Source organism: Manis javanica, chromosome X (assembly GCF_040802235.1).
Source record: "Manis javanica isolate MJ-LG chromosome X, MJ_LKY, whole genome shotgun sequence".
Lineage (NCBI taxonomy): Eukaryota > Metazoa > Chordata > Mammalia > Pholidota > Manidae > Manis > Manis javanica.
The window spans coordinates 58,031,121-58,043,479 of record NC_133174.1 but is presented as its reverse complement, the minus strand read 5'-3'; the positions used below and the strand labels follow the sequence as shown (position 1 = coordinate 58,043,479).

At 52.5% G+C, this 12,359-nt stretch overlaps 1 protein-coding gene across 4 annotated transcripts in view; it reads right to left on the bottom strand.

The window, feature by feature from the left end:
• The window catches only part of DLG3 (discs large MAGUK scaffold protein 3), a 57,223-nt gene extending 48,837 nt beyond the window's left edge, over positions 1-8,386 (bottom strand). For 2 of the 4 annotated variants that reach the window (XM_037002790.2, XM_037002791.2), the window contains exons 1-8: positions 8,002-8,386; positions 4,617-4,667; positions 4,101-4,225; positions 3,727-3,896; positions 3,297-3,433; positions 2,811-2,955; positions 2,029-2,188; positions 257-413 (exon numbers count right to left, since the gene is read on the bottom strand). In XM_037002790.2, the coding sequence (XP_036858685.1) occupies positions 257-413; positions 2,029-2,188; positions 2,811-2,955; positions 3,297-3,433; positions 3,727-3,896; positions 4,101-4,225; positions 4,617-4,667; positions 8,002-8,358 (1,302 nt within the window). In that variant the 5' untranslated portion in view covers positions 8,359-8,386. Of the gene's footprint in view, positions 1-256; positions 414-1,341; positions 1,759-2,028; positions 2,189-2,810; positions 2,956-3,296; positions 3,434-3,726; positions 3,897-4,100; positions 4,226-4,616; positions 4,668-8,001 lie in introns of those variants that run through there. The other 2 variants (XM_037002789.2, XM_017670895.3) reach the window with 2 other exon arrangements.
• Between the last annotated feature and the right edge of the window lie 3,973 nt (positions 8,387-12,359).

Here is a 12,359-nt window from a genome sequence, read left to right as displayed (position 1 = left end):
GACAACTCTAGTAACCATCTTTGTGGGGGTCAAATGCAAACCAGGGTTAAGATCCAAGAGACATTCATTCCCTCTTCAAGGATAAGTCTGGGCTTGGCCCCTGCCCCTTACTGAGGACATCTATAAAGAGAATGTCCTATCTTCTCCAGTTCTTAGCCTTTCTCCATCTCGAGGCATTCCCTGGAGAAGGCAAGATCTCCCCTCTTCCCTTTTAGGCTGGCACAGCTCCCATCCTTCTAGACCGCTGCTGTCTCACCGATAAGATCCGGTCTCCCCTGCGCAGCTCCCCACTCAGGTCAGCTGGGCCTCCTGCCAGGATGAAGGAGACAAAAATGCCTTCTCCATCCTCTCCTCCTACGATATTGAAGCCCAGGCCTGTGGAGCCCTTGTGCAGGATGATCTTGCGGGGCTCTCTGGTGAGAAAGGAGTGGAAGGGTCAGGACTTGGTTGATATAAACTGTTGTCCCTGTGAGGGCCAGCCTGGAACAAGGCCCATAACCCTGTAAGAAGGACCTGGGTCCCTGGGTATGGTACCCTGTTGCTTGCTTTCTCTCCTGAAGCCTGCCTGGCTGCTGTTTTCTGCTGGGTGCCAAGTTTCAGTTCCTCTTCCCTCCCTTCTTCCTGCAGGTTTGGAGCCAACTTCTCAGTGGAGAGTCCCCTGGTCTCTCAGGTCAACAAACTCCTACCCCATGGAAATGTGTTTTCCCCTACCTCTAGAGACTACATCTCAGAGCCCACTCACCCATCCTTTTCCTCCTCAGAGTCTCCTATGCTACCAACTGTTGTTAGTACAATACCTGGGCTACAAGAAGGGAACTAGTTAGGGGCAGTGGAATCACCAAGGGGCTGATTGCTCTCACCATCCGCAGAATGTGCATACTTCCTCTACACATGCTGGCCCACCATATCAAAATTCTACTGAACAACTAGGACCCCTCCTACCTTCCCCAACAACAGATTTCATCACTAGCTGCCACTATATCCCTTGCTAAGTGATGGGGGAGAAAGAGAAAAAAAATTGCAGGTCCCCAAAAGGAGCTTAGGAGCCTAACTGAAGAGAAGAGACAAGCACACAATAACTCCTACTATAGCTAATCATGTCTAAGGAATCCCTCTGTAAAGGGTCAGTGTCATCAGGTAGGACCAACATTTGCTCCTGTATAGCCATACAACCTGACTCCCAGCTCACTCTCCAGGCCCACTGCCTTCACTCTAAGCATCATCTTTCATCAGATGAGCCCCAAGTCCAAGACTCCTCCCTTCTTGTTCCCAGTCTCGTGGGCGCCAGGCTCCCTCCCTGAGTCCCGGATGCTCCTGCCCAAAGCCCTCCTCTCCACCTACCTGGCATCCCCTCCAGGCCTCAGGGAGCGGAGCGGCCAGGCCCACCTCTGCGAAGCCCTCCTCCAGGCCGAGGCCGAGCCCAAGCCCAGGCCCAGGGCCAAGCTGGAGCCTGAGAACTTGCGTGCCCTCTCCATGGTTCCTCCAGCTCTCCCCCGTCCGCCTACCTTTCCGGCTCCACTGCAGCCAGCCTAGTAGCCTACCAGGCCCCACCCCGCGGCAAACCTGTACCCCGGAACCCCAGCCGGCCCAACCAGTTCCACTGCCACCGCCGCCAGAGTGGGGTGGGGCTGTTTCCTGTGAGGCCACCGGGCCTGCCAGCCTCCCAGCGACCCGCCAACCGCACCAGCTGAACTTCTTTCTTCTCTAATTTGGAATGATTGCAGGAGAGGGGCCGCAGCTGTCTCGGGGCGGGAAACACCACAGCCCCCACCTCCTCAGCCCCCTTACCGCTCTACCCCACCCTTTTGGTGCACCTTCAGATCAGGACCACACACTTGGCACTCCCCCTGATGGTAGAACTTGTCGCTGCAGCCATTGGTCCCTACAGAGGGCCTCAGACCCCAAAGACAGGAGCAATAAGGGCCTTACCATCTTCTTTGCCATTATTACAAGGAGGGCTGCAGCCAGCCAGAAACGGACTCCCCTCCGTCCCATCACTAGGCAGGATAAAGGGCATGGGGGTCTTACCTGGTGAAGTCCTCCTCAGCCAGCATGTGCCTGGGGATGGGAGAGTAGCGGGCAGGGGGAACCTGAGGAGGAGCAGGGTAGCTGACCTTGCTCTCCACGGCCCCGAGATAACCCAGGCTGGAATTATGGCTTATGTGGTTGTCAGCCAAGGCAGTAAAAGCTGGAATCAATAAAGGAGAGAAACATTCAGACACCACTCCACACAGGTACCCCCTCCCCTCCAAGGAGTGGTCCCTCAGATGCAAAGGAGACCAAGGGCTGCTGTTCCTCAGGCCTCTTCTACTGCCACCCCAGGGTCGTCCTCCACAGTTCCTTTCTGATCCTCAGGCCTCTTCTACTGCCACCCCAGGGTCATCCTCCACAGTTCCTTTCTGAATCCTGGGCTAACTCCTGTGAGTCTTAGAAAGAGCTGAAGTCAAGGCAGTCTACAAAGTAAGGCATGACTAGAGGTGTGACTAATAATAATCCCTCACATCTCTACAGCCTACTACAGTTTTCCAAGCCTTTCTCATCCATGAGCTCCTTTGATCCTTGCAGCAGTCCTATGAGGAAGGCAGCACATATATCATTAGCTCCTTTTTGCCAAAGAGCAAACTAATGACAGGTGAAGGGGACTCATCCAAGGGTACCCAGTTATAAGGGACTGAGCTGGGATTGGGACTCAGTTTTCCTGAGCACTAGTCCTCTGCTCTCCCTCTCTTAACAAGGAGTGTGAATGTCTTCCCTTCCAGAAACCAGGGTCCAAGGGCTTCAGCACAAGTACAGGGCCAATGGGTACGTACTGCTGGTGTAGTCAGGGGGTGCATACATGTCGTTGAGGTGGAGGCTGCCTGGCTTGGCCACCTTCAGATAGACCATATCTGATGTGTTCTTCAGTGAGGCCACAGCTTCCTCATGCCTCACATCCTGCAGGTTGGTATTGTTCACCTAGAAGAGGAGAGGCCTTAGGGCTAGCACTTCAGAGAAGGAAGGCCTCTCCAGGGAACCCTGAGGAGTGCCCTTTCAGTGAAATTCAACAGAGCTCTAACAGAGGCTCGAGTATAATGCTGGGACAAGTAGAGGAGCATGAGAGAGGGGTGGGGCCAGTGAGAGAGTCCCAGCTGTGAAAGGAACTAGGACCTCGGTATCTGGGTTCACACACCTTGGGTGATGCTCTTGAAATTCCCCACAGTGCTAGTCCCTGAGTGAGGTTCAGATGGGGTGAGAGGCAGCTAGACACCACCCCCATTCTACCATTTGGGCTTCCCCATAAAGGCTGTCTCACTCACCGCCAGCAGCCGGTCCCCGATCTGTAAGCGTCCATCCTTCTGAGCAGCACCCCCCTCAATGATCTTGGTGATGTAGATGCTGTTGTCTCCTGGGATGTGCTGGTTGCCAATCCCCCCAGCAATGCTGAAACCCAGACCTGGGCGGGAGTCAGCAGGTAGTGGGACAGGGCCACAAAGAGAAGTTAGAGTGCTCAGTCAGTCCCAACCCCAGCCCCCACCACGGCCAACCCACTGGCCCCATGGCACTCCCCCAGGGATTCCGACCCTAGGCTGCCATCCCAAGGTTAGTAAGGATGAGATGTGAGGTCAAGAGACAAGGCTGTGTGGGCTGGCATGGGGAGTCAGGCAAATGGGAAGGCTATTCCATCCCATCTCCTACAGGGCCAGCCAGGGTCTTTGAGTCAGAGAACAAGAACCCATGAACCCACACCTTTGGGCCCTTTGAGCAGGTTGACCTCCATGATGGTCTCAGGTGGGGGCTGTCGCCTCCGCACCACCAACCGCACCACAGGGCCTGCCTCCTTCAGTGCCTCCACGGCCCGGCTATGCACCACTTCCGACACGTCCACCTCATTCACCCGCAGCACACAGTCATTCACCCTGCGGGGGAAGCCCAAGGGCCATGACACCGTGCCCCTCTCCCACATCTCCCAACCCCTTTCCCACCTGCTCCTGCTCCTTGTCCCTCCTCCTCTGTCCCTCCCCCCACTCAGATCAAATGGAAGGGTCATCCTGCCAGGTAGCCCTCCTTCTCTTGTCTCCATCCTGCCCTGCCACCCCAGCCCTGCTTCCAGGCCACCTCACCCCAGCCTCCCATCCATGGCAGCTGCTCCACCAGGGATGATCTTGGTAATAAAGATGCCAGGGTCATCAGGGACATGGGGGTTGTCGATGCCACCTGCAATGCTGAAGCCCAGGCCGGAATTGCCCTGCAGAAGTGGGGGGAGGGGCACAGTCTGCTCACTCAGCACCAGGGAGGGCTGCTGGTACCCCACTTACCCCTACCCCCCAGCAAGTTCTCCAGGCCTCAGAAGAGGCCATGGCATGCCAGGAGACCACTTCCCAGCCTTGGCTGACCATTCTGGTATAGAAGCCTCAGCAAAGCCGGCCCCTTTCTAGTCCTCCAGGCCTCAGTGAGCAACGTCAATTAATATTTATTAGTCGTTTGATTGATACAGCGATGTGGCCTCTGAGTGCTGCTGTTTTGCATCCTCTCAATGCAGGTTCCCCCATAAGTCTGGAGATGGAGGTTCAGGACCTACTCTTTTCCAGGCCCAAACCCACCCTTCCCCTTTCACCCTGTCCCACTGACAGACTCACCCGCTCAAGGACTATCTCCTCATACTTGAATATGCCATCACTGCCATTCACCTAGAGGAAAACAGGCAGCTCCCTGAGTGCCTCCTGCCCTCCCACCCACTTGCCCCATGGTCAGCCTGTTCCTCCCCAATTCCGCAAAGAGGAGGGGAGCCTGCATCAACACAGGACACCTCTCAGCCACAGATGGGAACAGGCTGATCCAAAGGAGGCCACCCTCTCCCCTTGCTTCCAGCCATTTCAGGCCAAACCCAGCTACTCGCTAGTCCAGATCAATTGTCTGGGGCTGAGCCAGCCATGGGTGCACTCACAAGAGGCTGGGCCCCAGGGCCTCACAGTCCCTGAGGAGAGGTGTAGGGTTGGCCTGAGGCAGATGGCAGAAATGGAACATGGCAGGCCAACCACCACACCCTGCTTCCATGGGGAGCCAGGACAGTAAAGTTCTTCCCTTCTGAATCACAGATCTCCCAGGTTTGGGGAATCATAGGCTCTCACCATGTCAGAGTCAGAAGGACAGTAGACACCATCTTGTCTAACTTCCTTCATGTGACAGATGGTGACACTGAGGCCCAAAGAGGGGACAGATTGTGCCTAGGGGCACACACTGGGAGCTGGTGGCAGATCAGGGCCTAGAACCTGGATCTCCAGGTGCTCTTTTGATGAAAGCAAGCTGGCATGGCCTCTGATATTTTGGCCACTTATCCACCTCCCCCGCCAAGCTTACAGGAAAAAGGAAAGTTGCCACCTCCAGAACACCTCATGACCCCTCATTCTACATCTCCTGAGTCCCCAGGAACCTAATTCCTCAAATGAGCAGAAAGAGTCAAAGTCCTAGTACACTGTTTACCAAGGGACTTTTGGTCCTGAACCCTTCATGTTTCCCAACAGAAAGACCAGGGTAGGAACCAGTTGGAATCAGAGGCAAAGCCATGGGTGGAACAGGAGCAGAGTGGACAAGAATCCCCAAGAGGGGAAGCTGATGAGCCAGGGACTAATTGGCAGGTGAGTCCATGGCCTTCAACATGCAGTAGCCATGGGAAGAGAGGCAAAGAAAGGGGATTGGAAATGCAAGGTTGTTCTCACCAACTCATGGAGGTGGCCTCCCAGACAGGACAGGCTTGTAGACATTGTCAAATGAAAATGTGATTCTGGACAGACAAGTAGCCCCTGCTCCTTGGCTCCCTCTCTCATCCCCAAGAATGGAGGCACCTTCTTGCCTCTCTCCCCGGGTATCCCAGCACACCTCCCCCATCTTTCTCTGGCTGCATTGCCTCTTTCCTGATCCCTGGTCTCCTCCTCTGAAGAGAGGAGCTGGAAACCCTTGATGGGGGCTCTTGCACATGCCCTGGTCTGCTCCTTCCTCCTGCTTCCACCCCACACAGCTTTGGCTTCAAGTAGAGAGGTGGGAAGGGAGGAGAGCTGTCTAGTCATGCCTCCACCTTTTCTGGCCCCAGGACTTGATTGCCCTGCAGCCCTAGGAGTTGGTGGGAGGATGCCAGCTGCAGCCCCGCTCTGGTCCCTGATCTCCAGAGGAAGAACCTAGGGCTTTTTAGAGCCCTGAAACTAACACAGCTGCTTGAAGTTCCATGCAACAGACACCTAAGCAAAAGGACACCCATGTAGCTCTTGTATGCATCTGGCCCCTGATATTTTGGCCACTCATTCCCCGTCCCCCACATGTGATAAGCCATGTTTCAGGCTCAGTTCCAGGAGACCCACAGGCTCCTGGCTCCCACTGTTCCACCCTCCATTCTTCCACTGTCCCCCTTAAGGGCCCTGCTCCCAGGGCCAGGAGCCACCCAGGGATCATCCCTGGCAAAGAAACCTTGACTAGCTGACCCTTGGGATGGGCACCTATCTGCCAGTTGAACAGGACAAGTATGAGGGAGTGTTTGCAAGAGTACAACCCCAGGATAGAGGGGAAAAGGAGAGAGGGGCACTCACTGGAGAGGGCAAGGGGCCAAGGCATGGGACACAGGAAACAGTTAAGTGTGGAGACACAGAAGGCCAGAATGGAGAACTCCTCTCCCCAGGAAATCCCCATCTTTGCTTCTGAGTGAGAGCACATCCTATCTCCAGAGGAGGGCAGAGGCAGCCAGAACTGTCACCAGCTTGGGGCAATTGACACTCACCCTCCACAGCAAAGCCTTCTCCTCTCTCCCTACCCTGGGGGCTGCAGAGCCGAATAACCAGACAGGCCCTCCACCATGCATGCCAGGGACCTGGCTCTGCTGGCCCAGCCTCCATTTTGCTGCTTCTCCCACAGATGCTCCTTCCATTTTCTAAGCCGGCAGTTTAGGCTGCGAGTGGAAGCCGGAGTTGTGCCTCGCACCCAGGCGTTCCCAAGCTATGCCAACTCAGGGCTGGGGGGCCAAGTTCTCCCACAACTGGGGGTACCCAAGGGGACATGCCCCACTGGGGCCAGTCCCTGTATCAGGGCAGCCGCCCCTTGCCTGGCTCCAGGCACCATGCCTCCTCTGGAGCCAGGAAGCTTGTTTCAGGGCCCCCATTCCTGTCCCCCCCAGCACACACACACACACACTTAAGAGCTGCTTGGACAAAAGAGTCCGTCCTTCTCGGCAGCCTCTCAGCCTTGCTTGGGATGTGTCTCTTGTCTCCTCCGCCTCCCCTCCCTTGCCTGTCAAGCGCCTCTCACCAGGTCCACCACACACACACACACACACACACACACAGGCACATGCATGCACACACTTGCAGCTACATGCTCACACACATTTGCATGTAACCACACACATACAGGCAAACAGCTATCCCTGAAGCCTCATCTACAGAGACACATCCACATTCAGAGAGACAGTCCCACACGTCCATGTGCACATTCACACACAAAGGGATAGGGATGGATAGGGACTCCTGGCATGGAGGGATAAACCTCAGTGAGCTGGGCACATGGGCTCCTCTACACAGATTCATAAGAGCTCCATTGCCTTCCTCCACACACCTTCACACACACACACACACACACACACACGTCCCCCTACGCAGAGCACCATGCCCCCTCCTCCCCTTCTGTGGAGACACTACACACAGACCCCACAGAACCTCCCGCCCCCTGCCAGACACAGAGACCCTGCTAAACCCCCGCACTAAGACAAATCCAACTCTCCCACACGGAAAATGTGCCCCTCCACCATACCTTCACCTCCTGACACATACCAGCTCCTCCAAATCCCCCCAAAATGGAGACCCCCAAACAGAAACACACAGGGAAGCACACACTTGCAACCACCTCTCTTGGCCCACCTTCAAGGCTCAGCTCAGGGTCCTCTGGTGTGGAGCCCCAGGAACCCCTGCTGCACCCCAGGCCTCTAGCCCCCCTCTCCAGTCCCCGTGGATTACCCCACCGCCCCCCTCCGCTGGTCCATACCTGCTCATACCAGTCCCGGTTGGTACAGGTGCACTCTGGCCACCAGCTGGGGCCGCTCCCATTGAGTTTGGGGGTGTTCTTGCCTGGGACTGGCTTAGGGGGCACTGGCCCCACATCCCGGCCAGTGGGAATAAGCTTGGCCTTGGTGCGGGGAGTGGGGGTAGCCCCTGCCTGCGAAGGCAGGGTCTGGGAGCTATAGCCCCCATAACCCGCGCTGGCTCCATTGCCCCCACCTGGCCCATAGGGATCGGGCACCTGCCAGTCCCCATAGCCAGGAGGCTCGAGGCGTCGCAGGGCGGCCAGGCGGGTCACCTCATAGCACTCGGGGCACTTACAGCAGTGCTGGTGCTTGTGCATGGCACTGCCCCCCGCCGCCCGGACCCCCCACCCCACGCTGGTTTCCACGCTGCTGCTGCCGCCGCCGCCGCCGCCGGGCTCCCGGGCGCACTCACACTGCTCGGACCAGGAAGGGGGGGGCACCCGTGGGGGCGCCCGAGCCGAGCGGGGCCTGGGGCCGGGCGGGCGTCCCGGGGCCTCTGCCCCCACGCTGCCCCGCACCCAAGGCTCCCCCTCCAGTACAGGCGGCTCCGTGTCGCCCGTCGTGGCTCCTGGGCCGAGGCCCAGCGGCAAAGAAGAAGCGGGTGCCTGGACAGAGCCTGGGTGCTGCGAGGACTGCTCCTGCACTGGTCCCCAGGATGGATCTGAGTGGAGTCAGGAGCATCTCTCCCTGGCTCCCTTTTCAGTTGATTCCAGCCAATCAGCGTGCAGAGTCAGGCAGCGGCAGCAGCAGCGGCAGGAATGCTAAACAGCGGCTGCTTAAAGGAACAGAGGAGGTAGTGCCCTTCGGTTCATCCCCAGCTCCCCTGATAGCTGGGGTACCGCCGACCTTAGGGTGGGGGCAGGGCACTTGCGCCACGGGTGAGCTCAGCCCTCCAGCCTTGTGGCCCCATATTCCCAGTTTCAGCCAGTCTTCTGCCCACTCCACTCCACTCCACTTCCAAGAGGGAGTTGCAGGGAGCTGCTCAATGGGTCCCCCAGCTTGCTCTGAGCTGGGGCCACCACAAGTAGAGACTTGAGGCAGCAAAACGGAAGGGACGTTGGAGCAGGGCTGCGGAGGTGCTCTCTCCTAACATGGTATTGAGGAAGAGGGCAGCATATGCTGCCATTCTCCTGTCAGTGTCTCCTTCTCCGGACTATTGTTCTCTCAACCTCTAGGCCAACCGCCCAACGTCACACTTGACCTGCTTCCATCACTAGAGGGGGACTCAGTCCTAGAACAGGAGGAAAAGGAAGCTCTAAGCTCTGGTCCCTGGCCCACAGACTTCTATCTCCTTCACTCCACTCCTGCTTGGTTATGATGGGGGCAAGAGCTTCAGGACACGGAGGGGAAAAGGTGTCCAGGGCAGAGGAAAGGTAAGAAGAGATCTGAAGTGAGAGAAACCATTCTGGGGGTCTAGAGAACTTGGGAATACTTATCCAAGGACATCTCCTTAGCCTCTCCTGGAGCAGACTGTTGGGGGATGGAGGGAGGATGATATGCCATGAAAATTTGACCTTTTTGCTGTTGTTTTGTCACTAGCTACCAATCATTGAGTCGTTACAAAGTCCTAAGTGCTTTACATGCAAACAAAAACCCTACCAAGGTGATACTATTATTAATCTTAATTTTATCAATGAGAAATAGAAGCTGAGATGTTGATACAGCCAGGTAACACAGCCGGCAGTGACAGAATCAGGATGCAAATCCTGGCCATTGGACTCCAGAGTCCATGCTCTGAACCACTCTAGTACAACAGGTCTATTCTAAGTCCTTCTGCAGAACTTAAATCTCAGTTCAATCCAACAAACAGTCATTGCATGCCTACTCTGTGCAAGAGCTTGACGTAGGTCCTAGGGATACAAAAATTCATTCTTAATCCAATAAATACTCATCGAGCATCTGCTATGTGCTAGACATTTTGAGGATTTGGGGATGTAGCAGGAAACAACAAACACAACAAATCCCTGCCCTGGAAGATTATATTCTAGTGAGCGGACACAAACAAAAATTAGCACAACAACATGTAAGTGAATTATGTATTATGTGTGGTGATGAGTGCTGTGGACAGAAAGAAAAAGAGCAGAGAAAGGGGAATTGGGAGTGCCAGGGAGGACACCAGGTTGTTGTGATCATTGTTAGTTTTTTAACTCACATTTTAATATGAAAATATTCAAACATACAGAAAAATTGAGAGAATTTTACAAGGAACAAAACCCAACTGCCACCTAGATTCTCATTCTCATCTGCTATACTTGCTTTAGTATCACATATCTATCCTCCACATAACCTCTCCAACTTTTTAAAAATGAAAATTTGCAAGCATACAGAAATGTTGAAAAACTAGTACAATGAGCACCTATATACCTTCCTCAGAGAGTCAACAGCTAGTAATATTTGGTTATATTTGCTCTATCCATCTATCTCTTTACACTTTTTCCTGAACCCTTTGGATGTAATTTTTCCATACACTTCTCCACTGAATCCTTCAGCATACATTTAGTAGGAATACAATCTTCTGCATAACCACAATATGATTATGACATCTAAGGAAATTAAGAATTTTATGTCATCTAGTACCATCTAATGTCCAATCTATATTCAAATTTCCTCAGACTTGCCTCTTATAATTTTTAACATCAGAATCTAATCAAGGTACTTGTACTGAGTTTGCATCTTTAGCCACTTTTAATCTACAACAAAATTTAAAAAAATTTTTTTGAAATAATTATAGATTTGCAAGGAAGTTGCATACTAGTACACAAAGAGCCCATGTGCCCTTCACCCACTTTCCCTCAATGATTACATCTTATATAATTATGGTACAATATCAAAACCAGGAGGTTGACATTGGTACAGTGTGTGCATAGTTCTGTGCCATTTTACCACATGTGAAGATTCCTGTAACGACTGCAATCAAGATACACAACTGTTTGGTCACCAAGAAGATTTACTTATGTCATCATTTTATCAGGTTGAGGGAAATGTAGGCACCGTACCTCCCTTCAAGTTCCCATCACCCTGACCCATTTATGGTTAAGTATTGCACAGCTGTCTTAAATATTTCCTCTAGATGATATTATACTTATTGCTTCAACCATCAAACATAATTTCCTTCTCAAGAGAAGGAATGTCTAATTGTATGTACTTACATTTTTACTCATTCTATTCTTTCTTCCTGATGTTCCAAGATTTCTTCTTTTTTCATTTCCTTTCTATTTTGAGAACTGCCTTTAAGCATTCTTTGAGGGTGTTTCTGCTTGCAACACTTGAAATATGTTGTGCATATATTCATATATCAGAAGCCTTCCAGACTCCATGGTTTCTGATGAACAATCCACTGAATTTGAATTGTTTTTCCCCTATAACTAAGGTGTTATTTCTCCTTTGTTGCTTTCAAGATTTTCAAAAATTTGATTATGATGTGTCTTGGCATGGATTTCTTTGAGTTTATCCTGTTTGGGCTTTGTTCAGCTTCTTAAATCTGTATGTTTATGTCTTTCGCTAAATTTGGGAAATTTCCAGCCATTATTTCTTGAGGATTTTTTCAGCCCTTCCCTCTTTCTCTTCTGGTACTCTGAGATCACAAATGTTAGGCCTTTTGTTACAGTCCCACATATCTCTGAGGCTCTGTTTTTCTTTTTTTTAAGTCTGTTTTCCCACTGTTTTTCACATTGGGTAATTTCTAATGTTCTGTTTTCAAGTTCACTGTCCTCTCTATCCTGCTTATGAGCCACTCACTGAGTGTTTTAGTTTGGTTAGTGTATTTTTCTGTACTAAAATTTGTATTTGATTCTTCATTATATCTTTGCTGAGACTTTCTATTTTTTTTCTCATTTATTTCAACCTTGTTTGTAATTGCTTGTGGAAGCATTTTTTTTTTGGCTGCTCTAGAAACCTTGTCAGATCATTGAAAGCTCTGTCATGTTGGTGTTGGCAGCTGTTGATTATTTCTCATTCAAGTTGAGGGTCTCCTGGTTCCTGGTACGATGAATAATTTTTTATAGCATCCTAGGCCTTTTTGGATATTATGAGACTCTAGATCTTCATTAAATCTTTTGGTTTGGGTAGGCTTCTTTTGACACCATTGCTATCAGTGGAAGGGGCTACTGCCTGATTATTGCCAGTAGAAGTTCAAGTTCCCCTTTCAGCTTTGGTTGATATCTGAGGTGGGGGTGCTTCTCCTTATTGCTGGGAAGGGTGGGAGTTCCATCTCCCCACTAGGCAGCCACTGACAACTCCATGGCTGGGACGGGTGGAAGTGCCTCCTTCCTGCACCCCAGGTGATTTCCACTGACCACAGGTGGGGGTGTGGGTTGAG